General features: G+C 41.8%; 2 protein-coding genes across 2 annotated transcripts in view; one reads left to right on the top strand and one right to left on the bottom strand.

Annotated features, from left to right (window-relative positions):
* The window catches only part of SYCP3 (synaptonemal complex protein 3), a 30,620-nt gene extending 19,137 nt beyond the window's left edge, over positions 1-11,483 (top strand). The window contains exons 6-9 of the mRNA XM_036758774.1: positions 736-835; positions 3,577-3,675; positions 11,205-11,309; positions 11,419-11,483. Of these exons, the coding sequence (XP_036614669.1) occupies positions 736-835; positions 3,577-3,675; positions 11,205-11,309; positions 11,419-11,472 (358 nt within the window). The 3' untranslated portion in view covers positions 11,473-11,483. The remainder of the gene's footprint in view (positions 1-735; positions 836-3,576; positions 3,676-11,204; positions 11,310-11,418) is intronic.
* Positions 11,309-25,280, bottom strand: part of CHPT1 (choline phosphotransferase 1) — a 36,191-nt gene continuing 22,219 nt past the window's right edge. Inside the window, exons 3-9 of the mRNA XM_036758772.1 lie at positions 22,574-22,715; positions 18,714-18,798; positions 16,711-16,842; positions 15,314-15,472; positions 14,683-14,808; positions 13,749-13,859; positions 11,309-11,498 (exon numbers count right to left, since the gene is read on the bottom strand). Of these exons, the coding sequence (XP_036614667.1) occupies positions 11,454-11,498; positions 13,749-13,859; positions 14,683-14,808; positions 15,314-15,472; positions 16,711-16,842; positions 18,714-18,798; positions 22,574-22,715 (800 nt within the window). The 3' untranslated portion in view covers positions 11,309-11,453. The remainder of the gene's footprint in view (positions 11,499-13,748; positions 13,860-14,682; positions 14,809-15,313; positions 15,473-16,710; positions 16,843-18,713; positions 18,799-22,573; positions 22,716-25,280) is intronic.

Raw genomic sequence — 25,280 nt, 5'->3', positions numbered from 1 at the left:
GTTTTCTTGTGACTTTAGTCTGTAGCTTTTCTTTTGTGACTCTGCTCACCTCCACTTTTGCTTTTTAAACCCCACATCTGTCAGAAAACTCTGCCAATGAGTCCTGGACTGGTGATGTGACCTTTCTAGGATGAGAGAAGTGGGAAACATAGCCCAGGGAATTTCTCCCAGTAAATGATGTTCTTTTCTCTTGGCATCTTATAAAGTCCTGGACACTTTTCTCTATGACTGTAACCTAAAGTGATAAAAAATGTCTGTAAATTTTTAAAAAATACTTGCATTTAACAACTTCCCTCAAAAGAACTTATGGTAATGTTAATGCCTTGCCTCTTTTTTTAAATATTACATTAATTACTTCTCTGTCATGGGTCTGTGATTTCATTAGTACGGGTAGCTTTTCTGCTGGTTCAGATTGCAGCCACTCTGTGCCTTCATTAGTAGTTGTAAAAAATAATCACTACCCAATGACAGCTCTTCTGGCAGCATCTCCTAATCTCAATAGGCTGGTCCTAGGATGGTCCTATGATGGGTGCTGGGTGTTTAAAATTTGATTGGATTTGCTAGAATTTGCACTGGCTCAGCAGCTCAGGCTTGCCTCCCCCTTTATGATGAAACACTTGATTAGTTATGTTATATTAGTTATATTCTATTATTATATTGTATTAGTTCGGTTACTGCAGGAAATTGATTAATTTTTATAATGGTAATGATGGTGTTCATGGATTCTTTTATTAGGCAAAAACTCAACCATGAATATTCTCAGCAGTTCCTGACATTATTTCAGCAGTGGGATGTGGATGTTCAGAAAGCTGAGGAACAGGAAGAAAAACTAGCTGTTGGTATCACGCTTAACATACTCTATAGTTGAAACGTCATAACTTAGTGGTGTTACCCTCACAGATTCAGGGTCAAACTTGGCTTATAGCCAGAAAAGCCACTTTTCCTCCACTTTAAAAGATCAGACTTCATAATGTTAGTTTTGACTCATTTTCCTTATAGCAAAACCTCATGCAAATATTATCCCCATTTTACTGATAAGGAAACTTAAGCTCAGTGAATTTTAATGAATTGCCTGTGGTCATAAAGCAAAGAAGTGTCAAAGCCAGAATTTGAACCCAGTGCTCTTTCCTTTACATGTCTTCTCATTTTATCATGATTTCCTTCCTTTTCTTGTTAAAAAACAATTGGAGTGGCAGAATACCACTAAATATCGGTTATTAATTGCTTCATCACCAAAATTGCTAATAAATGTCTTTAAATCACACCTTAAGTCATAAAATATTTTAAATTTTTTTCCTGATTCTTAAAAAACCAAAATATTTCTACTGTTCTGTTATTTAACAATTACTCGTGTAGTAAAGCCTAAGTAGAACTGGCTATGAAGTCGTTTTCCCTGTAGGATTTTAGATGTAGGACTTTTAATTATCCATTATATCCTTTTCCCTCATTTGGTCTGATAGAAAAAAAATATCAGTTGTCTTCAGGTCTGCTCTCTACATGGTTATGCCAGGTGTCCCCTTTGAGTGCTTAGGGTTTACATTTGATTAGCTACAGGAGTGCGTAGGTTAACCATGTCTTGCAGTTGAAGTTACACATTAATCAGGACATGGTTAATTTTGCATTGCCCATCTCTAATAATTTGTCGTTTCATGCTAAGGATAATTTTTCTTCATTTAAAATAACAAACTTCATTGTATTTCCCCATAGCACATAACACAGTGTTACAAATATACACACAATGAATTTTGTTGAATTGACACATTTAGCTAATGTGTATTTTTCTGTATAATTCATTTACTTATATTTAAATGACTTAGGTATATGGTAACTAAATATTTCAGCAATTCAACAGATTTATTCAGCACTTACAAGGTGCATCGGCTGTGGAGAGATACAAATAATAGTTAACATTTAGCACTCTACAATTTCGCTAAATATTTCACATATCATCTCATTTGATCCTCTCAACAACCTTGTGAGATACGTGCTGTTATTGTCCCCATTTTACAGATGAGAAACTGAGGCTGGAAGAGATTGTGACTTGCCCAGGGTCATATAACTCATAAGTGTCTTGACACAGGATTCAAAACCAGGTCTTCCTGACTTCAGGTTTTCTGTTCTATCTCCCACACCACACAGCCTGTAAAGAAGCAGAGACCCCACTCTTGGGAGTTTATAATCTCATGAGAAGATTAGCTCTATACATGTGGAAGAAATAGCAATACAAAGTAGGAGGAGGGAATCGAGATAGGGAGGTTGACTTGAGTAGTCAGTGAAGATTTCCATTGAAAATGTCATTTGGGAGGATGATAGGATGAGAAGCATCTGGCCAGTTGGGAAGGGAAGGAGGAACATTGTGAGCCAAGGCCTGGTGGCGGATAGGAGAATGCTCTGTGTTGGAAGCAGCGAGGAGGCGAGTGGCCAAAGTGGTCAGGAGATGAGAGAGGCAGGCCAGCCCCACACCGCAGGCTCTCCAGGCCTAGGAGGAGCAGTTCAGGTCTGGCTCTTGTAGCTTACTTTTAATTACCTCTACTCTCCTGTTGACCATTTCTGACAAACCATACTTTAATCCATGTCCTCTAGTACTTGAAGCTCTCTTCTAAACTAGGTTTTACCATGTAATAAATATTATCAGCAATTAGTAGTAGTTAAATCTATCACTTCATTTTTGTGTTTGTATTATATGTTTACAGTAAAAAAAACACACACACATGTACATATACACTAAAGGGATAACAGCATTGCACCTGGAGTTCAGGGAACCTAAGTTAAAATCTGGCCTCCAGCACTTAATTGCTTTGTGCCCCTGGGGAAGCCACTTACCTTCTGTCTACCTGAGGTCCTCATCTATGAAATGAGGATATAATAGCACTTGCCTCTCTGGCATGCTGTGAGGATAAGACGAGACAAGATTAGGAAAGCACTTTGCACACTTTGCAAAGTACTTTATAAATACTAGCTATTATACATTTATTGAATACCTGCTGTGTGCTGGAAAGAGAAAATTTAGATAAATCATGATCCCTATATTCATTGGGTTTAGAGTCTAGTAGAGGAATATGACAATTTGATTTAAAAAATGCATAGTGAATGCACAGAGAGGAGTAAACAGAGCTATTGCAGTTTGAGTATGGAATAGTTGCTGTTGACTGAAATTATCAGGAAAGGCTTCAATAAAGAACTCATCCTTACTCTCAGATCCTCCTCTCGGACTTCCCTACTCTGTTGAGGACACCACTATCATAGTCCCCAGGTTTGCAACCTCAAAGTCATCCTCAATTCAGATAGAAATAATGAAGTCTGGAGGAACAGGTTTTGGTGGAAAGAAGTTCATGTCTGTCTGTGCTACACAGGGGCTAAGATAATGTCTGTCCCTAATCTTTAATCGTTCAATATGTATTCTTTCCCTTTTGACATGCTTTAAGAATTATTTTTTATAGTGAGAGGTAAATAGGACTATTATATCATGGTGATAATGAATTTGATGCTATTCAGTCATTATTAAATCTAGTGTTTAATATTTTCAGCCATAATTTTCATTTTGTAATATCATGACTATCTTATTTTTATTTTTAGAATATGTTTCGACAACAGCAAAAGGTTTTTCAACAAGCCAGAATAGTTCAGAGCCAGAGACTGAAAACAATTAAACAACTATATGAACAGTTCTTAAAGGTCTGGTATATATATTATCTTACCACATTTTAAAAACATAATGGGAACTTTAACAGTTTTTTTTTGAATTGATGGAAAATATTTGCAAAAGCTCTATTTCAATACTTCATCATGTCCTTCTGGTTACACTTGGCGCTCTCTGGTGCTAGAGTACAAGATATGACTTTTTATTAACCCATCTATTAGAAAATATCGAATGCCCACTGTTTGCTAAGCACTGTGCTAGGCACTGGGAGACAAAGGCAAAAAAAATCCCTGCTGTGAAGGAACTCAGTGGGGGAGATGGCATGCCAACAACTGTGTACAAACAGGTACACAGGATAAATTGGAAATAATCAATAGAAGGAGGGCACTAGAATTAGGGGTCATTGGGAAAGACTTCTGTAGTAGTTGGGCTTTTAGCTGGGACTTAAGGGAAGCCAGGAGGTGAGGATGAGGAGGAAGAGTATTCCAGGCTTGGGAAAGGGCCAATAAAAATGCCCTGTGGGGAGATGGTGGGTCTTGTGTGAGAAAGAGCATGGAGGTCAGTATAAATGGATCATTGTAGATTGTAGGAAGACTAGAAAGGTGGGGGCATGGGGGAAGGTCTGGGTTATGAAAGGCTTTGAATGCCAAAGAGGATTTTTTATTTGATCCTGTAGGTGATAGGAAACCACTGAAGTAAAGATCACTTATGACAGCTGAGTGGAAGATGGACTGGAGTGGGAAGGGCCGTATGGTAGACAGACCCACCAGTAGCCATTTTAATAGTCCAGGTGATGGTGAGGGATCCATGTGAGGTGATGAGGGACTGTGCTGGATTGGCCCAAGGGGGCAGTGTCAGAAGAAAGGGGGGCATATGCAAGAGATGTTATGAAGGTGACCTTGATGGGCTTTGGCAGCCGCTTGGAAATGGGGCTGAGAGCAAGGGAAGAGTTGATGAGGACACCAAGGGTGTGAACTTGGGGGCCTGGGAAGAGAGTGGTGAAGAGGAGAAGGTTTCTGGGGATGGTGGGGAGAATCATGAGCTCAGTTTTGCACATACTGAGTTAAGATGTCCAATAAGGAGTTGGAAATGCAGATGAGAAGTGAGCAAAGAAGTTAGCTAGACAAGTGGATTTGAGAGTTGGCCAAAGTCAGCTAGGTGTAAAGGGTTCAACAAAACAAACCAGAGGCTCTGGTTGGGATTCATCAAGCTCCTTCCATTCCTCTATGAGCTGATCAGCACCTTAGTTCCACCCCTTCGTGGATGTTGTTGGATGCTCGTCTGCGTTGAAGGTTGTGTAAGTGTTCACTTCATTCAAATCACTTGGAATTTTTGCCTTCGCCTTCTGTATGCTTCAGTTATCTCTATAAACATCATTACTTGAGAAAAATATTTAAACAAAGTGGCAAAAGGAACATGACATCAAAGCATCCATTATACACATATGCTTGTCCCATGTACCATCCCCCAACCCTGTTACAGTACTGACCTACACTGCCTAAGCAGGAGGCTGCACATGCTGATGAAAGCAGGAAGCCATCTGGAGGTGAGTACACTCAGCCTGCTGCTGTCAGAAGTTTCCATTTCTGTATCTCTCTTCTAGACTGTACTCTTGGACTACACTAGCAGCATCTGTTGAGAGGTGGCACTGCTTGTTAGAAGGGCCTCTCCGAAGGTCAGTGACACAGGGAGGATTAGCAGGCTGCTTCCCATTCACTTGCCACTAGCTCTTTTCCAAAGCTCAGGATTCTCTTCGGACATATTCCCTAGTGTGGGTATCACTGCTCACTTGCACATCAGTGAAAATTTGTAGTCCCTGAAAACTTTCTGGAAAGAGCTAACACATTGGATGATGGTCAGGATCCAAAGGTATATTAACGGGTTAAATCATTGAGTCTCCTTGGATACAAAAAAAATCAACTACATACAAGTATGAGTTGGAGAAGGGCATAGTCTGACAAGCGTTCTGAAACTGGAGGTTTTAGTGAACTTCATACTCCATGTGAGTTAGCAATGTATTCTGGAAGCCTGAGAGGCTCAGGAGATCTTGAACTGTCTTGAGAGAGACATAGCTTCCAGTATAGGAAGATAGTAATCCTGCTGTACTGTGCCCCTCTGAGGCCTCAGTCTTGAATATTGTGCTTGTTCTGGGTGCCACTGGTAAGTATCCAAGGGAGGGCATCCAGGATGGAGAAGAACCCTGTGTGTAGGTGTGTGATCTGAGGATCAGTTGAGTCTGGAAAAAAGTTAAGCCTCAGTGTTGTTCAGTCCTCTACCCTCTCCTGAAATCTGTCCAGGTTCATGTTCGTTGTTTCCATAACACTGTTTCCATCTCATCCTCTGCCATCCCCTTTTCCTTAAATGCCTTCAGTCTTTCCCAACATCAGGGTGTTTTCCAGTGAGTCTTTGTCTTCTCATTCTGTGGCCAGATAGTTTTAAGCTTCAGCTTCAGTATATGACTTTCTAGTGAATAGTATGAATTAATTTCTTTAAGTGTTGATTGATTTGATCTCCTTGCTGTCCATGGGATTCTCAAAAGCCTTCTCTCCATCACCACAGTTCAAAAGCATTAATTCTGTGTGCTCAGTTTTCCTTATAATCCCACTCTCATAGCCACATATCGTTATTGGAAAAACCATAATTTGAATATACAGGCATTTATTTGCAAGGTGATAGCTCTTTTTAGTTTGCTGTCCAGATTTGCTACAGCTTTTCTTCCAGGGAACCAAGTGTCTTCATGTCATGGTTGCAGTCACCCTCTGCAATGATCTTTGAGCCCAAGAATATAAAATCCGGAACTGCTTCCATTTCTTCTCCCTCTGTTTGCTGGGAAGTGATGGGACCAGTTGCCAAGATCTTCAGGGGTTTTTTAATGTTGAGCTTAAGCCAGTTTTTACATTCTCCTCTTTCATCCTCATCAAGAGGCTTCATCAGAGTGGCATCATCTGCATATCTTGAGATTGTTGATATTCCTCCTGGCAAACAGAATTCCTGCTTTCGATTTGTCCAGCCTGGCACTTCCAAGTGATGTAGTTTGCATATAAGTTAAATAAACAAGGCGACAATATGCAGCCTTGCCATACTCCTTTTCCAATCTTAAACCAGTCAGTTCCATATTTGGTTCTGTTGCTTCTGAAGCAAGGGAGTTCCAGAAAAACATCTACTTCTTCAATGACTAAAGCCTTTGACTGTGTGGATCATGACAAAATGTGTCAAATCCTCAAAGACATGGGAGTACCAGATCATGTTACTTGTATCCTGAAGAGGCTGTATGGGAGTCAAGAAGCTCAGGATTCTCTTCGGACATATTCCCTAGTGTGGGTATCACTGCTCACTTGCACATCAGTGAAAATTTGTAGTCCCTGAAAACTTTCTGGAAAGAGCTAACACATTGGATGATGGTCAGGATCCAAAGGTATATTAACGGGTTAAATCATTGAGTCTCCTTGGATACAAAAAAAATCAACTACATACAAGTATGAGTTGGAGAAGGGCATAGTTTTTTGTTGCTTCCTCCTGTATAGATTGTGAACCTCTGTAGTTCTTCAGGCATTCCATCAGATTGAATCCCTTAAATCTTTTCATCACCTCCACTTCATATTCATAAGAGATGTTATTTAGGTCATTTTTATGTGGTCTGATAGTTTACCCTACTTTCTTGTTTGTCTGAATTGTGCAGTAAGAGGCTTATGATCTTAGCCATAGTTGGCTCTAGGTCTTGTTCTGACTGTGTAGAACTTCTACACCTTTGGCTGCAAAATACACAATCTGATTTTGATATTAACTATCTGCCGATGTCACTGTGTGGAGTCACATTTTGGATTGAAAAAGTGTTTGTTTGCTATAACCAGCAGGTTATCTTGACCAAACTCTGTTAGCCTCTGCCCTGCTTCATGTTTTACTCCAAGGCCAAACTTGAATGTTATTCCAGTTATCTTTCGATTCCCTACTTTAGCATTCCAGTCCCTATGATGAATGTGACCTCTTTTTCTGGTGTCATTTCTAGGTGGTCAGCCTCAGTAGGTCTTGTGATAGTTGTGCTTAGGTATTTGAAGGATTGTCATGTATAGAAAGAATTGGGCTTTTCTTAGTTTGGGTCTGGAGGGTAGAAAGAGGAGCAGTGGGTGGAAGAGATTCAGGCTTGCTTTCAGAAAAAAAAATTCTTACCATTAGAACTTGACAAGAGTGAGATGGGCTGCTTCAGGAGGTGACTGATCTGCCTCTCTCGTGGACGTACCTTCTCTCCACTCAGAGTCACTGTGTGGTGCAGGCCGTTGTCACCTCTCACCTTGACTCCTGCAGTCAATTTCTATTTGGTCCACCTGCCTCATCTTTCAATATCCCAACCCCTCCACTCAGGGACCAGAGATCTTCCTACAGTAGAAGTATGACCACAACACTCGCTGCTCAGCTCCATCTTACCTCCACGATCAAACAAGATAGCCTCTCTTGGGTTCTTCATAACTTTGACTGTCCTTTTCATTCTAGTCTTTTTACACTTTACTCTCTTCCCCATAGTCTGTGATCTCCATGATCTCTGACCTTACAATGTGGTGCACCCCCCACCCCCACCCCAGTCCCTCCTTAACTGCCTCCAGGCTGCCTTGGTTTGATTCAGGCCCCACCTTCTGCAGCAGGTCTGTCCTGGTTTCCATCATGGTAGTGTTTTCCTTCTAAGGTGACCCAACCCCGCCCCTTCCCAATCTCTTCTGTAGGGATCCTTTGTGCATAGTTGTTGTTGGCATGTTCTCTCCCATTAGGTAAACTTTCTTCGGGGAGGGGACAGGAGGAAAGGAGCTTTATTTATGAGCACATTGGCCCTGGAGTCAGGGAGACCCAAGTTCAAATCCAGCCTCAGAGTGGGTGATTCTGGAGCAAGTATTCAGATTCCTCCACTGTCACACGAGGAGAATGAAAGCACCCTCCCTCCAAGGTTGTCATGAGAAACAAATGACTTTTTTGTAGGCACTATGTAAATGCCTGCTGTTAATAATGATTATAAACACTTATTGACCTAAGAACAGAGGGTTTTTAACCTTTCTGGGTCATGGGCCCCCTTTGGCAGGCCAGTAAAGCCTATGAACTTTTTGTCAAAATCATGTTTTTAAGTGCATGAAATAAAAACAAAAAATAACAAAGGATACTAATTCTATTGAAATACAGCTGTCAAAATATTGAGAAAACAAATATTGAGGTGGTCTGCCCTGGTCAGGCCACATAAAGAGTACTGTTTTCAATTTTAGGCACCAGTTTAGGAAAGAAACTATTAAGCTGTGGAGAATATAGAGGAGGGCAGTGAGATAATAACAGAAGCCTTTGTGAAGTTTGGTTGGAAGACCTGGTGGTACTTGTCTTTGTTCCTAAATTACCATATATTTATTTTGTCTTTGTGTTGCATAGCTACAGCAGAGACCACACTATGACTTTTAGGACACCCTGTAGCATGGGTTGCCTCAGCAAGTAATGGAGTCGCCCTTCACCTGAGTTCTTTAGGTGAAGGCCAGGTGACCATTTGTCAGACATACTTTAGCAGGGTTGCTTTTTCTGGTATGGGTTTGACTCAGCCTATGAGGCACCTTTTAGCTCTGGTTATGTTGAATCTGTCAGGATTCGTTACTAAGAACAACGGATAGAATTCCAAGCCTGAGGTCAAGAAGTCCTGAGTTGAAATGTGGCTTCAGGCACCTCCTCTCCAAGGTCATTGTGAGGTTCAAATGAAGTGCTTAGCACAGTGCATATAGAGCACATAGTAAGTGTTCTATTTGTACTGATAGCAAGCTAATTACTGAAGTATTGCTAATCACTAAGGACCACTTTAATTGGCTGGGAAGGTTGAAAATACTACTTTTTTTTAAAAATTTATTTAACATATTTAGTTTTCAGCATTGATTTTCACAAGCTTGAATTACTAATTTTCTCCCCATTTCTACCCTCCTGCCCACTCCAAGATGGCGTATATTCTGGTTGCCCGGTTCCCCACTCAGCCCTCCCTTCTGTCACCCCACTCCCCTCCCATCCCTTTCCCTTCTTCTCTTGTAGGGCAAGATAAATTTCTATGCCCCATTGCCTGTGTACTGTGTATCTTATTTCCTAGTTGCATGCAAAAACCTTTTTTGTTTATGAACGTCTGTTTTTAAAACTTTGAGTTCCAAATTCTCTTCCCTCTTCCCTCCCTAAGAAGGCAAGCAATTCAACATAAGCCACACACGTATCATTATGTAAAACCCTTCCACAATACTCATGTTGTGAAAGATTAACTATGTTTTGCTCCTTCCTAACCTATCCCCCTTTATTGAATTTTCTCCCTTGACCCTGTCCATTTTCGAGAGTGTGTGTTTTTGATTACCTCCTCCCCCTGTCTGCCCTCCCTTCTGTCATCCCCGCTTTTTTATCTTCTTCTTCCTCCTTTCCTGTGGGTAAGATACCCAATTGACTGTGTATGGTATTCCCTCCTCAGGTGAAATCCGATGAGAGCAAGATTTACTCATTCTTCCTCACCTGTCCCCTCTTCCCTTCCTACAGAACTGCTTTTTCTTGCCACTTTTATGTGAGATAATTTACCCCATTCTATCTCTTCCTTTCTCCCTCTCTCAATATATTCCTCTCTTATCCATTAATTTGATTTTTTTTTTAGATATCATCCCTTCATATTCAACTCACCCTGTGCCCTGTCTATATATATAATACATACGTATATGTAATACACCTATATACATACATACCTAGACACACACATGTATATATATGTACATTCCTTTCAGCTACTATGATACTGAGGTCTCATGAATCATACACATCATCTTTCCATGTAGGAACGTCTTCACTTCCCTCCGTGTGCGATAGACCTCATTTAGTGACCATCCGGGCTGTCCTGGGCTGGATCCCTGCTTTCCTCTGCTATTTTGTGGGTTCTGCAGTTCTAGAATTTGTTCAGAGCCATTTTTTATAGGTTTTTGGAGGGACCTGGCAGGGAGCTCATGTAAGTCCCTGCTTTCCAGCCACCATCTTGGCTCCACCCCGAAAATGACTACTGTTAAGAAGCTTGGATGGTTGTCTTCAGATGACGTTGTTTGGGAAACCTTTTCTCTCTTCCTTCTCCTCCAGCTTGTCACAAAATCTTAAATACTACGTAGTATGTCTGAAAAATGCTATTTTACTGTGTGTGTGTATGAGAGAGAGAGATCCATACACATGTATGCCTGTCTCATGGTATAGTAACTAATCATTCAGCTGGTACATCTTGTATCCCTAGCATCTAGCACAGTGTGCCTGCACAGCCCACAGGGAACCTTAAAATGTGCTCCTGCTATCGCAAACCTGGTTTTTTTTCCTGGCTCATTTTCTCTAGTATGTTTAATGGTAATAATGGACATTTCTAACAGGATCCATTCAGCCCTTGTCTCCCGTACCTAAGAATTTGGTAAGAGGGTTTCCTGCCTCTCTCATTAACCCATCACACTCAATTGTGTGTATACTTGACTATTAATAGTTAATTTTTGAGTTGTTAGAATTCAGAACAGACAAGTAATATTTAATAACTGAGTATTGGCCTTTTACTTTATAGAATATGGAAGACTTGGAGAAGAATCACGAAAGCCTTCTTACAGGTGCACAAAATGAACTTAGAAAAGAAATGGCTATGTTACAAAAGAAAATTATGATGGACACTGTAAGTAATAATATGGCATATTTTTAACTGAAAAAATTAAGATTAAATCATTACAAAGTCACTTATCAAAGTATTAAACATGTCTTTAATATCTCCTTTCTTGTAACAGCAGCAGCAAGAAATGGCAAGTGTTCGAAAATCTCTTCAATCCATGTTATTCTGATGGCTCTTTGAAGTAAGAACTTGGACCTAAGTAATACGATACAATCACAACCATTAGCTAAAGGAAATGCAAATATTTGCTGTGGCTTAAGAAAGCTAGTTTAAAGGTTATCTGTTATTATATCTTGTTTATCAATGCAAGATCCTCTGTTTTATATTGATTGAAAACGCCTATATGAATAGTAGACAGCAAATTCAAATGTACTACTACCTTTCAGGTTCTTTGGTATTAGTGAACTTTCCCCCCAATGTTAGCAATTAAAAACAAATGGCTTCTAGCAATAAAGATTTAAATGAATTTCACATTTCAGTTTCACTAGCTCTTTTTAGCTGCACGAAATACCCTCTCAACTGCTTATTACGCTGAGTGCTGAGAAACATGGAAGTATATATACGTTGGTATTTTTTAAAAATAAGTTTTTGTTCTTTGGTAAACAAAATAGCCAAGAAAGTAATTCCTTAGTTTGAAAGACTGAACAGAGTTTCTGAATTTCAATTCTAAGGAATGAAAGCTATTTAAAATTAAATGAAATGCTTTTGGCACTGATTGAAAACATTTCATAAACATACGTACATTTTACAGGTTGATACTGCTATTTAACATTTCTGCTTGGGGTATTTATCTGCCTTTATACAAAAGCAAGTATTTTTTCCAATTTAATATTTACATGAAATACATGGAATTTTGATTTTACATTCTTATTCAAGTTGAAGCAATATTGTACCTATGTATTTTTTCACATGTAGCACATGAAATCTACAATCACATTTGGATTTAATATGGAATTGATTAGCACATGCTTGAAAATCATTTGATTAAGCTTGTTTTATTCCAGAATTACTGAAAATCAAAGGATCAAAATGAATAATGTGCCCAAGAGGAGGAGAGGAGTAACTATCTCTTTTTGTATTTTCCCTCTCCCCCCAATTTGAGTTTTTCTAGGCTAATACAAAGTCCATACAGATTCTCTGTGGTAGTTTACAAAGGAAGAAGTTAGTTTTACATTATGAATTAAGGGGAACATTATTCTTTTCTGCAGAATCCTATAGAGGGATATAGCTTACTCTCAGGTCAAAAGTCTATACTGGCAAAACACATCTTCAGTTCTGTTTCAGAATATGAAGAGGGGTAGGGTATGCATCGACTTTAGTCCTTTGGAGGGAAAAATGTCCAAAAGTTCTCATAAGGAGTATTTTATCCTTCAAAGGGAGGACAGATGAATTTCTATAATTCAGTACAAAATCAGCCTTTTTCCCAGCTTGTTAATAATATGTGAAATAGTTTTGACTATCTTTCTAATTGCTCAAACTGGGACTGGGAGGTAGGTGGCATTTATAATAAATAATAAATTGGAAAGGGCTGGGAGAATAATTTAGAATTAATATTATTAGTTAAGAGTTAGCATTCTGCTGAGGCATTGCTACTCAAATATGTGGCCTAGATTTTAAGAAGTAGAGTTATTGTGCTATAGTGGTTTTTAAATTCTACTCATTTGTAGTCAATTCTTTCCTTTCCCAGTAATTTCTAAACTCGATAATTAACGATAGTTCTAAATAATTTTTCAGTTCTTACTGTTACTGGAAAAATACTAAAAGACTTAGCAACTAATCCATCTAGGAGCCAGTAACTTCTTGTGTACTGGAACAGTGATCACCTTTGCATCTGTTAAAAGAGAAATGGAAAACAACGCTGGGTTGATAAAATACTGTCTTGGAAACATTATATTTGATGTAACTTCAGATGCACATCGTCACCACTTTTTGCCCATTATTAACAAAGCATTATAAGCCATGCACTTGAGGCGTCTAAAACGTGATGTTCCTTAATTCAAGTTCCGTCAGCCCTGAAGTTTTTGATCAAAAGGTTTTTTTTTGACAGTAAAAATAAATATTAAGAACACTTAAAAGAACCATTTTATCTAACTAATTTCTTAGAGGCCAACTTTACTGATTCTCCCATACTATTAATGTTTAAATTTCTCTGTTCCCAGCCCAGATATGGAACAGATTTTGTGCTTTAAGACCCAGCCTCAATGATGAAAGAGAACATAGATATATATGGATAAGGGCTTTACGACTGAAACAAACACACAATAGAATCTGCATGACTTAACTTTATATTAAATATCTTATCTGACAGTTATGGCCACATTAATGTGCTTTTCAGGGACTTGGTTTTCTTGAAAAGTGTCTCATCTGTATTCCTAAGAGCAGGGGTTCCCTTAATTGCTTCTCCTCTTCTCCTTGGGCTATTAGTCAGTCATTATGGTTTTGAACCTGTTCAGGTGCATGAGGAAATGGAATCCTGAAGACTTGCAAATGAAAGTGATTTGCAATCTGCAAGATGACGCCAGTAAAATATCTCAGCAAGTCAAATGAAGAGATGAACTTGAAAAAGAAAGAGACAAAACAGATCACTGTCCACATAACAAAGCTCACTCTGTTTGCAAAGAGGGTCAGCTTGGGAGACATGCACTTGTCATCCTTGGTGTGTGTCAACTTATGGGGGGAAAGGAAGGCTATGTAGTGACTGAATTAATAACCTAATTTTACTAATAAATGTTCCCTCCAATCCAAATGAGACCTGTATAGTGGAGGCACAAAGGCAGGAATCAGACCAGGAAATGACTTAAGACGCATGTTGTCCTTGAGGACTTGGCTATTTCTGGATGAAATAACCAAGAAAGGATATTATTAAAAGCATAAAATAAAGTCACGTCAGAAAAAGCAAGTTAAGTAACATCACAGAGACCAGCCTAAGGGCCTTCTTATAAGCCATCATTGTCCACTGGGTTTAAAATGCTTGGTGGCGTAGGGAGGGAGTGCCTTCCACTCATGCAGGTAAACACCACCATAGAAGAGAGTGGTCTGGAGCTACGGCCATGGTCACACAGCTGGGGTGGGTGGGGTGTGTGTGTGTACATGCGCGCGCGCACTCATGAGGCATGGCCTGAAGGAAGAATAGCCTAGCACAGCAGAGAGGGAGGGCCAGATCTGGGTTCAAATCCCACTTCTAGCACTAGCTGTATGACCAATTTCACCTCTCCTGCATGCCTTGGGCCAGTTAGAGGCAGGTGGAGAAAAGACAAGGATAGAAATCCTACAGTTGCCCAAGGCCCTTGGCTGTAGTGGTGTAGAGGTAAGAATTGGGTGCTAGAAGTACAGAAGGGGAGGGGATATCTTGTACAAAAAGATTGAAAGGCTCACTCACCATTGCTACCCACAGAACAATGTATTCGTCTATAAAATTGTTGAAGTACTGGTCCAAAAACAGAAGACCTGGCCCAATAAATGCAGGGTCCTGTAGACTTAGTTTACTTTTGGTCATGTGAGCAACCTATTCAATAAAAAGGGCAAATGAATGATCTAGAAATTGTTCGATAACAATTTTATTTTTAGACTCCCACAGATTAAGTCTTCCTATTAAGACAGAAAATGATTCCAAAGATCACTTAGTGCTTATGCTTCTGGGAACATTAGTTCAACCGTCTTACAGAGATGTCTAGCTAATTCAACTTACTTGTATTCAGGTTCCCCAAGATAAAGAAGGTTATCATGAATAATTTAGAATATATAGTCAATGAAGTGTTTTAAATGAGGTTTTATGTATGTATTAGTTTAGTCCAATTCTTTCTCTATGAAATGGTTCATATTAGGTTAGTTTGATTCTTAGAAGTTGGATTACAGAAATAACTTTGACCAGTGATTGGAATGGGGCTGTCATGGTGACAAAGAACACAACCTACCCTACCTTGTGAAATGCTACATATGTGTACCAGTTACTTAATTTCTCAAGGACCAAACACACAAAATTTTAACTAAACTGCTTACCACCGACTTACCACCAATTTTTGTGTGATTTTGGCATACACACACCCAAACATTATAATATAAAGACAGGGATGTTTTTCAAACAGCTGGGTCGCAGATTTTTTGCAGATCATTATGGCTAGAAGAATAATTAGTCCTATATGGATGCCAGGTGACAGAACACTGGTGCCCTGAAGAGAAAGCAGGAAATAAGTTTTCTTGTTTTGTTGTCTATTGTGCTATTAAAGGAGCAATAACTTGGAAGTAATAGTAATTTTCTTATTCTTTAAACATCTACTGGGAGTATTTCTTCCTTAGTAAATTATTAGCTGTAGGCATCAACCCTCACTAAAACCTGTTACTTTATCTAGATAAATGGATTATCCAGGTTATTATCAACGGACTTAATAGTTTCTGTGTGCTTCCTCTTTGCTGATAAGTGTTAGTCACTGCACAGTCCAACTTGCTTACAAAGCATAACAAAGGGATGTGCTTTTTTTTTTTTTAAACAAATGTTCCAGCCGAGGGTTGTCCTGACCAATGAGGGAAGGACTGATGCGGGAGGCTGTTTTACACACTTATCTCAAGGATGCTCCTCTTCTGTTACCCACCTTTGGAGCCAGGTGACAGTAAAGACAATCCCAGTCCTTAAAGTTACCCCTTTTTAGCAATGGGCTCCCCCTTTCACAAACAAGAAAGGTATTACTCCCCATGCTCAACCTTGATCAAGTCTTGGTTGTTTCTAAAACTCAAAAGCTGAAGCTATCCTAAAGAAGGGGGTGGCGGGCTCTGAGAGTGCTTCTCAAAAACATGTTTGTTCCAAAGATGTTTGGGGGGCAATGGCAGTACTGAAATAAGCACTGAGCTTTTTGGGGTAACACCAGGCCCCAGGGTGGGCAGGTCTGGTTAAGGAGCCAGCCATGCTTTAGAAGGGCACAATCAAAGCACCCCTGCAGGCTGGGTTTGTCAGAGCACAGGCAGCAGCATCTAAGCAGGTCTCTGTGAAAATGAAATTCACTTTTCTTTTTTTAAAAAAAAAAAGCATTTAATTTTTTTCCAATTACATGTAAAGACAATTTTTATAAGATTTTGAGCTCCAGATTTCATGAAATTCATTTTTACGTTTCTCCACCATCTTCTTGGGTGCTGTCTCAACCCCCTCCCCTCACCCCAAGCTGAGGCACTGAACTGAACAAATGATTTGAGTAGCACACTTCACTTTCCTGGCAGGGAAGAGTGATTACACATCATGTCCCCCCCCAACCCCAGGGCCTGCTTTGCCGAGGGCCTCAGTCAGAGCACATGAAGCATCCGCCACATAAAGTGGGTGAGACCTTCATCTCCAGCTCTGTTTCTATGGGTTAACTCTGCTGTTAACACAAACTCAACACTGTAGGAAAACAAACTGCTTTTGGATTGTCTTTCTTACGGCTATTGTGGATCCATTCTTGCCAACTCCGCCACTGAGGATGGTGTGGAAATAATTAGAACAGGAAAAAAAGGCTCCTGCTACTATTCCGAGAAGAGGGAGAAGCTTCAGTTTTATTTCAATCACAGGGATCTTTGGAGGAGGAAGGAAAAAGAAATTTTAAGTATTAGGTATGCCAGCATTAGAGATCACTACACCGTGAGGCCCTAGGCCCTTTATCCTTGTTCAAATGAAAACCAAACATTCAACTTGATGAAGTCGGTATTTTTCTTGACTCTTCTATCATTACACGGAGGCAGTCTGTCCACTACAACTGTGCACGTACAGATAGTTACATGCTAAGAGTTTGAAAACCGTGAATAAGGACAGGCCACGTTTGGGCAGCAGCTCCACATAATTTAACATCAAAGGGAAGGCGAACACCAGTGGGCTTCATACAAACGATGTGCCACGGTACACATGGACACAGGTGTGTATGGGAACATTCTGAATCATAGCATACCCATCAGTAACTAATGACATGGTTATTACCTTCTGGCCGCCAAATGCTGCTTCATGAAAGCTTCCAAAAAGGGCAGCAAAGAGTTAAGAAAAAAAGTTGACAGTGAATTACCACCAGTCCTCTCTTGAATATTTCAAAATAACAGCAATATCATTTTTAAAAATCTGTGGGTGCTGATACTGCCAAGGCCCTGGCCACATCAAAAACACGACTGGGAAAGTTAGCTTTGTAGCTCTTACAAAGTCACTGAGCAACAACGGTTCAGTACTAAGTGGTTCCTCTCCCACCTGTGGAGGCCTTTTAACTTGGTCCCGCAAGTCCTTCCTGGGGCCAGAACCCTGGCCTGTTCCCAAGCCCACCCTTTCATTCTCTGTGCCACTGATGACAGAGGAGCTGGGGGCCTTTGTGCCAGCACCCACCGGCCAACAGCTCATCCCGTGCATGCACTGTCCTCACCAGCTGCTATCACCAGAACATGAGTGCCGGGCCCCTCATGACCTACTACCACGTGTATCTGTGTGATGGACAATCCTGGGCATGGGCAGCTGGTGGTCATGCAACTGATTTCTGCTCCAGAATTGTTTCTAATACAAATCTTGAACTTGTTCTTACCAGCATCACACTGACCACCTTACCCAAATAATCAACGTGGGGAAAAAAATCACCAATAGAGGAACCTGTCCAGAGTACAGGGAGGTGAGCAGTCTGAGAATAATATAGCGTGGGTCAGGGGATGCCAGCCTACTGATGGCTCCCTTCACGGGTTTTCAAGAAATTCTGTACAAAGAGTACTTAGAAAAATCTCCATTTTTTTCCCCTAATAGAGCTTTTTATTAATGTAAAACCTTCTGCTGAATTTTTTTTTGGAAAAATGTTTAAATCTATCACTTTAGGCCTGAAAGAGTAATATCATTTAAATTTTATCGGGTTTTTTGCCTTCAGTATATTATTTAATACAAAAGGGGAAAGAACAGTAAAACATCAAAGAAAAGGGCAACCTAAAAATAAGAACCCCACTAACGGAGAGAGCACATTTAAGAGACCTGACACTGGTGTGGGAGCTCCCTCCGCTGATGCAGTATCACCTCTCCTACACCACCTAGCCTGGGTGCATCTTCCCAGAGATCACCAAACACAGTGCATTCTTGGGGTTTTCACCTCGTGGGGAGATCCCGGGATTATAGGACTGTTCCTCTCTCGTCTTTCACTTCTTTCTCCATGACCAGCCCGCCGTTTCTTCTAATCACCAAGATTTTCATCTGAGATTTTAATACTTTACCATTTCATTCCAAGAGCCAGCAGCTCCATCAGTGTTTGCAGATGGGCTGATTGCTAAGTGATCCTTAGCACCCTCTCCCTCCTTTTCTGCCCTTCTACCATGATCACCAGGGCTAACTTCTGACCCAGCTCCCCATCCTGAGGCACGGCAGGCTTTTACAAAGAAAAATCAATAGATGTTTCCCCAGCTAAGCAAAAGAGCTAAAAATAGATGCATACTTACAGTGTAATCCCACATTGATGCTCCTCCAAATGAGGTTAAAAAAAAGACAACTACTATAGCTAGCTGAACTTCGGTCACATCCACTCTAAAGAGAAGCGGGAGGAAAGGAAGGGAAGAAAAAAACAAAATATTTACAGACTGTGAATGCAAATAAACAAACATGGGGCTCTGCAGATGACGGTCCTTTTCCCTAACATTAAATGAGTGACTAGCGGGACAATTCATTCAACTAATCTTTATTACATTCAGTCCTTACTGTGTTGCCCACCCACCACCAAGCAGAGGGGTCACACAAAGCCCCTGGTTTCATGAAGCTTGCTGTCTGGTGAGGGAAACAAAACAAATCTTAACTAAACTGCAAAATGTTACCTGATAGATGCATGATGGAACTGCAAAGGAAAGTGTTGTGTGAGATCTAAGGGGGCAGGCTGCTAGCACTAGGAGGTTCAGGGGGCTCCTTGGAGAGTTTGCATCAGTCTGGCTTTAAACCATGGCGGGGATTACAACAGCTGAAAAGGCGAAAGGACATTCTCAGCATAGGGAACAGCATCAGTAAAGGCTTGGAGGCAGGAGAACAAAAGGCACAGAAGGCAGTAGAGACTAGTCTTGTTCAGGTGACCAGCCTGAGAACAGGGTGGGTCAGGTAAGGGGTGGGGACCTCTAGGTCTTCAAGTGCAGCCCTTGTGCATCCAAACTTCACAGAACAAATCTTAATAAAAGGATTTGTCCAGTAAAACTTGGATTCAGTCAAAAGGCCACACCCGAGAACCTAGAGGGCCATAGGGGTGGGGTCAGTGGGACTAGAAGGGAGGGAAGCTGCAAAGGGACTGGCTTGGACCTCCCTCTTGGGCGCAGAGGAGATGGTGAAAGGGGGCAGATGCCGCCCAGAGAGCAGTCAGGAGACCCGGGCCAGAAGCAGACTAATGAGCAAGTCTGAGAAGTGGAGAGAGACATCCTGGAGTCAGTTACTCATGGGGGGGGGTGGTGGTCTCAGGATTAAAGACAGGGACATGAAGGGAGGGGAGCCCTGGGAGTGGATGAGATGGAGAGAAGTGGGCCAAAGACAAGTCCTTGGTGAGCACCCCCCTCGGAGGAGCAAAGAGTTAGGGCAAATCAAAGGGACTTTCATCTTACACCACAGACAGCAACTTTCCAAGTGCGAGGGGCTGGGGTGGGGGCCACTTCATGGAAGTCACAGTGTGGCACAGTGAGGAAGATGAGGCTGTTTGGGAATATTTACATCCTACTCAGTGACTGGAGGAGGACAAACCTGCCATTGCCAAGCCGGCCCCAGGGGCTGCCGTCAGAAATCCAAAGTTCACTGGATGGACGGGAGATCTGATCTTCTGACAAAGCCAAACAGGGTCGCCTTGTTCTTCACTCACCAGGCCATTTCCCCACTCCAGGCCTTTGTCCAGGCTGTTCTCTCTCTGTGCCTTCAATACATTCCCTCCTTAGGTAACTCTACTTTAAAGACTCATGTGAAGGCTGAGCAGCTGCCATGGGAAGCTGCACCCTGATCCTCATGGTTGCTGGTACATTCCCCTCAGAAACCGCCCTGTGTCTGTTTTATATTTGTCTGCACAGATGATGTTTTCCCTCAATAGCATCTCAGTGTGGACCATTCCCAGATGCAGACATCCTCCCTCCTCTTTCCAAATGCCTCTTGGACATCCTCAACTTGATGTCTCACAGACATCTCAAACTCAACATGTCCAAAAGAGAAATCATCTTTTCCCCAAACTCTGCCCCATCCTCAGTCCTCACTCACCCCACATATCCAATCCTTCAATGACTCATTTCTACTTTCACGATGTCTTTGAGGCGTCTTTTCAGACTTTCATCTCTTTCTTCCCAGACTATCCTAACAGCTTCAAGTGCCTTCCCACCTCCATCCCGTCTCCTCTCAGTGACCTAGGCATAATCACACCCCTACTCAAGGACTTCCAGTGGATCCCTATGGCCTGCGGAATCATTTCCTGAGTCTTCTTGGACTCCTTCATATTCACTATTTCTTTACAGTGTTGGAATATTCCACAACATTCTGAGTCACTGGGCTTGTACTTTGTTTCCAGTTCTTTGCTATCACAAAACCATTCTGAACATTTTGGTATCTCTGAGACCTTTCTGCCTTTGACCTTGTTAGGGCACATGCCTACTGGTGGGCTCTCTTGGTCAAAAGCCTTGGGCGCCTGACTCCAAATTGCTTTCCCGAATGGACCAAGTCACAGCACCCACAGCGCATTCATGTACCTATCTTTGCATGGATCCTCTAATCTGGACCACTTCCAGCTTTCATCCTCTTTGACAATTTTCTAGTTATGAGACGAAATGTCAGAGTTGTTGTGATTTACATTTCTATAATTATTATTATTGGTGATCTGGAGCCATCTTTCATAGGGTTGTCAATAGTTTGCAGTTTTTCTTATGAGAGTGGCTTGCTCGTATACTTTGATCAGTTTATCGCCTGGGGAATGAATCTCGGTCTTATACATCTTGGATATTAGACACTTTTCCCCCATCCCCCAATCAATAGCTTACCTTCTTATGCCGGCTGCACTGATTTTGTTTGTGCAAAAGCTTGTCCACTTCGTGTAATAAAATGATCACCTCTCTTACTTGGCTAAGAACTCCTTCAGGAGCCACAGCTAAGTGATCTCATGCTTTAAATTTTTATGGTTTTCCTTTCAAATTCAGGTTGCCCTTCTTGAAGCAACAGCTCGTTATGGTATATGGTACAAGCTGTTGGTTTAAGCCTGATTTCTGCCAAGCTGTTTCCAGTTTTCCATCAGTTCTTATCAAAGAGAGAGATGATCTCAAGGGATGTGCGCTGTTAGGTTATACCACCTACTTCTCAAACACTTTACAAGTATATGGGAGCAGACTCCCAACTCATCTGCTTAAGAAATGCCTTTTGAATGAACGAGTTACACACGAAACAGTGGTCCGGGCAATGACTGAGAGGCATTCCTAAACTAGCCTCCTCCCTCCCTCCTTACTGTCTTGAGGGGCTTAGAGCTTCTCCAGTCCTACACCAGAAGAGGCAGCAATTCATTAGACAGACGGCTCCCCCTCAGAGACCCAAGAGAAGGAGGCTAACAGTAAGACAGGAAGGGTAGAGGCAAGTTCCTGCAGCCCCTCTCAGGTGAGTTCCGGAAGCCCAGGAAGAGAAGCATAGCACAGTGCTCATTTCTCAGGCCTAGAAAGAGAAAGGCACTTGGAACATGGCCACCAAAACAGGCTCTTGTGGAAGTTTCCATTGGGAGGAATCCCAGCTTAGGTCATAGATCACACTGGTTGATGCCAAAATCCAAAGGAGATTCATCCCTTAGATTTCACAGAACATCAAACTGGTATATAAACAATTGTTTGTGTCCTGAACACTGCTTTTAAAATGATCCGAGTTCTTGGGTTCTCCCTCCATTCTGTTGCTCCTAAGAAGTCCCATTAGGCCAGCCTAGGGGATCTGCACCTTTTCTGTGTCCTGGACTCCTCAGGCAGTGTCTGGAAAAGCCTCAGGACCCCTTCTGAGAGTCATGTGTTTAAATGCATAAAATAAAATAACAAAAACCAATTCTGGTGAAATGCAGTGATCCAAATATTTAAAAGAACAAGTGTGAACTTGATCTCCCCAGCTTAGGAATCCCTGGCTAAAGCATGATCTGGGAAACTTGATGTGATTCACATCCATCAATATTGCTTCTTTTTTAACATGTCTGGCAAAAGGCTTGGCAGGGAGATTAACATCATTAGTTCATCTCCCATCAGCATGGGTAACAGAGGCCTGGAAGCCAATCACCCAAGTGCTGACAGCAAATACTGCCTTCTTCATTATGCACCAGTTAACAAAGTCTACTTACTTTCCAAATCTAAGTACTCCCGACACGTAGGTTTGCCAATGAGCGCAGTAAAACATGAACATCCCAACAAAACAGCAAAAGAACAACCAGTCAGGGTTTGATCCCAGGCGAATGGCAATGGAGGCTCCAAGGGACACAAACACTGAAAAAGAAAGTGGACGGACAATTACGAAGCAGCTCAAGACAGCTGTGATTTTAAAACTGGGGCTTGGGGAGGACAAAGAGAACCAGGTTGGGGAGTGTGTGCTCAGAGTCCTGTACGCACACAGGCGCCAGGCCCCTGCAGGACTCTGGAGAGCTCAGAGTAGAGGCAGGGCAGCCATTGGGGTCACTGAACCATCCCAGCAACTGTCAGGCTGCGGCAGAAGGGCCTCTGTATCCCTCAAGCACACGCCAAGTGGACAAAGAGCCAAATGCGAGAGTGATGATTAACAGCTGACTAAATTAGGAACCTGAGGTGTCAGCCCCTTACAAGCCACTCTTGACATCAAAGGCTGTTTCACCTCTACACTCTCACCTGGGCCCTCATCCCCTCTTGCCTCGAAGCTGGCAGTGAACTTCAGGCCGGACTCCCTGCCTGGAATCTCTCCCCACCAGAATGTGACCAGGTGATGACCCTATTCCACCCATTCCAGTGCATTCCTATCAGCCAGCTGACCTTTTCTTCCCCATCTCCCACCTCAGTGCCTTGGCATGGGTGGCCTCACAGGTACTGTGTGAGAAAGCCAGCTTGCCAGGGCATAATAGGGAAGTAGTGGCCAATCAGGCAGAAAGATGGGCTGGGGCTGGGTTGTGTAGGGCTGTAAAAGCTAAATAGAGGAATTTTTGTTTTATCCTAGAGACAACAGGAAGCCACTGGAATCTGAACCACAATTCTTTAGTATCTTATTACTTAGTCTCCATTTGAGTGTGAAGCTTTTCTTCAAACAACCCTTTATTGATTCTATTTAACATGTCATGGTTGGTAAAGGCTGAATTTACTATTTCTGCTTTTCTGCATTTACAAGGTGTTTTTTATTTCCTTATGCCCTACTACCCAAAGAGGGGAGGGACAGAACTGAGAACAAACAGCGTACTTCTGGGCCCTCCCAGCTGTGCTCTGACTCTGGATGTCCATGCCATGCCATGCCTCATCTTCAGCCTTGCCTGGGGACATCCTTCATCCCTTGCCGCCTTCTCACCCAAGACTATCCCTCTGTCATGCCAGCCCTCTCTTCCCATTGCAGAATTCTTCCTGGGGCCTCCACCAACCTGCATTCTCCTCCTGGCTGTGTTTCTGACTTTTGAGACTTCCATACCATGCCTGCGGGCTGGTACCTTCACCTCATCCTCAACCCCTTCCCTCCTGCTTTCCAGCTCCTTTGGGGGGGTTGTCTTCCCCTATTAGGGTGAATTAGATGGAAAGCTCCTTGAGGGGTGAAGCTGGAGTGAAGTTCGCAATTCTGCTGATCCTTCCCAACCCTCGCCATAAATAATGAAAAAGGAGGCCAGGACTGTCTGTCTTTGGCTTTCCTTTGTGTTCCCAGCTCCTCATACACTGCCTGGCATACAGGAAGGGCTTAAAAAATGCTGATTGTATTACCTGCTAATTCCCATTCAGTAGTAGCCAAAGGTCTATTAAACCTAACTTTTCTAAAAATTGATTTGGCTTATTTATCTTTTTGTCAGATTTGTATAGGTCTGATACGCAGATATTAAGGTCTCAGTCTCTCCCCTTCTCCCTCCCACCCCGTCTCTGTCTCTGTCTCTGTTTCTCTCTCTCTCTCACACACACACACAAACACACACACACACACACACACACACCCCTTTCCAGAGCCCCTAAAGGATTTTAGTTTAAATTAAGATGTCATTATTGTAGGGGTATTGGAGGAATATGAAATCAAATGGAAGAAAAGCCAATCAAAGACCCTTGCTCACCATTTAGCCCCACTGAAGTGCTCAAAAGTATTTATCTTTCTAGGTTTTGTTTCATGTTTGTCTTTCTAAGATTCTACCTTTTCATTAAGCCTGTTTCAAAGTACTCTATTCCATTAAAAATCCATGTTTCCCTGTAGAGGATTGCACTTAGCATCGCAGGAAGCATTATTCTTGGTATGAAACCTTTTTCTTTGGCCTTTTTTGCCCATCGGATTGCAATTTTCTTTTCCTTTACTGGAATTACAGCATTATCTTACGGGACCCTGACTGTGGCTCTCCAGTACTTGAACTCTTTCCTTATGGATGTTTGCAGTGTTTTTTTTTCTCTGGCCTAGAAAGTTTGGATTTGGGCTATAATATTCCTGAGTAGTTTCAAACATTTTTTTTCCCCAGAGGTAACCAATGGATTCTTTCCATTTTCTCCCTAGATTTAATTGCTGTGTTTTCTTTTGTGATTTGTTGAAACTTGTACAGATTTTTTGGTCTGGTCCTATTTTGGGGAGAGATTGATCCTATCTTCCCATGATGTTTTCCAGGCTGTTTTTGACCATAGTGACTGACTTCACATGTTCCTCTAATTTTTTCAGTCTCTAACTCCGCTGTACTATTTTATTGCTTCACTGAATCATCTGCATTATCTTAGCTCCGTTTTAGTTTTCAGGGTTCCTACTACTTGGGTGTTTCCCTTTCTGTTCTAAGCAGCCTCTTCTCCTTGGGGGCTCCCATGGCATTTCTTGTGGCCCCTTGGAGCTGCTGAGGACTGACCACTCCTTGTGGAGAATTACAG

The sequence above is a fragment of the Trichosurus vulpecula genome, chromosome 5 (assembly GCF_011100635.1).
Source record: "Trichosurus vulpecula isolate mTriVul1 chromosome 5, mTriVul1.pri, whole genome shotgun sequence".
NCBI lineage: Eukaryota > Metazoa > Chordata > Mammalia > Diprotodontia > Phalangeridae > Trichosurus > Trichosurus vulpecula.
Note: the sequence above shows the minus strand (reverse complement) of the source record. Positions and strands in the feature narration are given on the sequence as shown.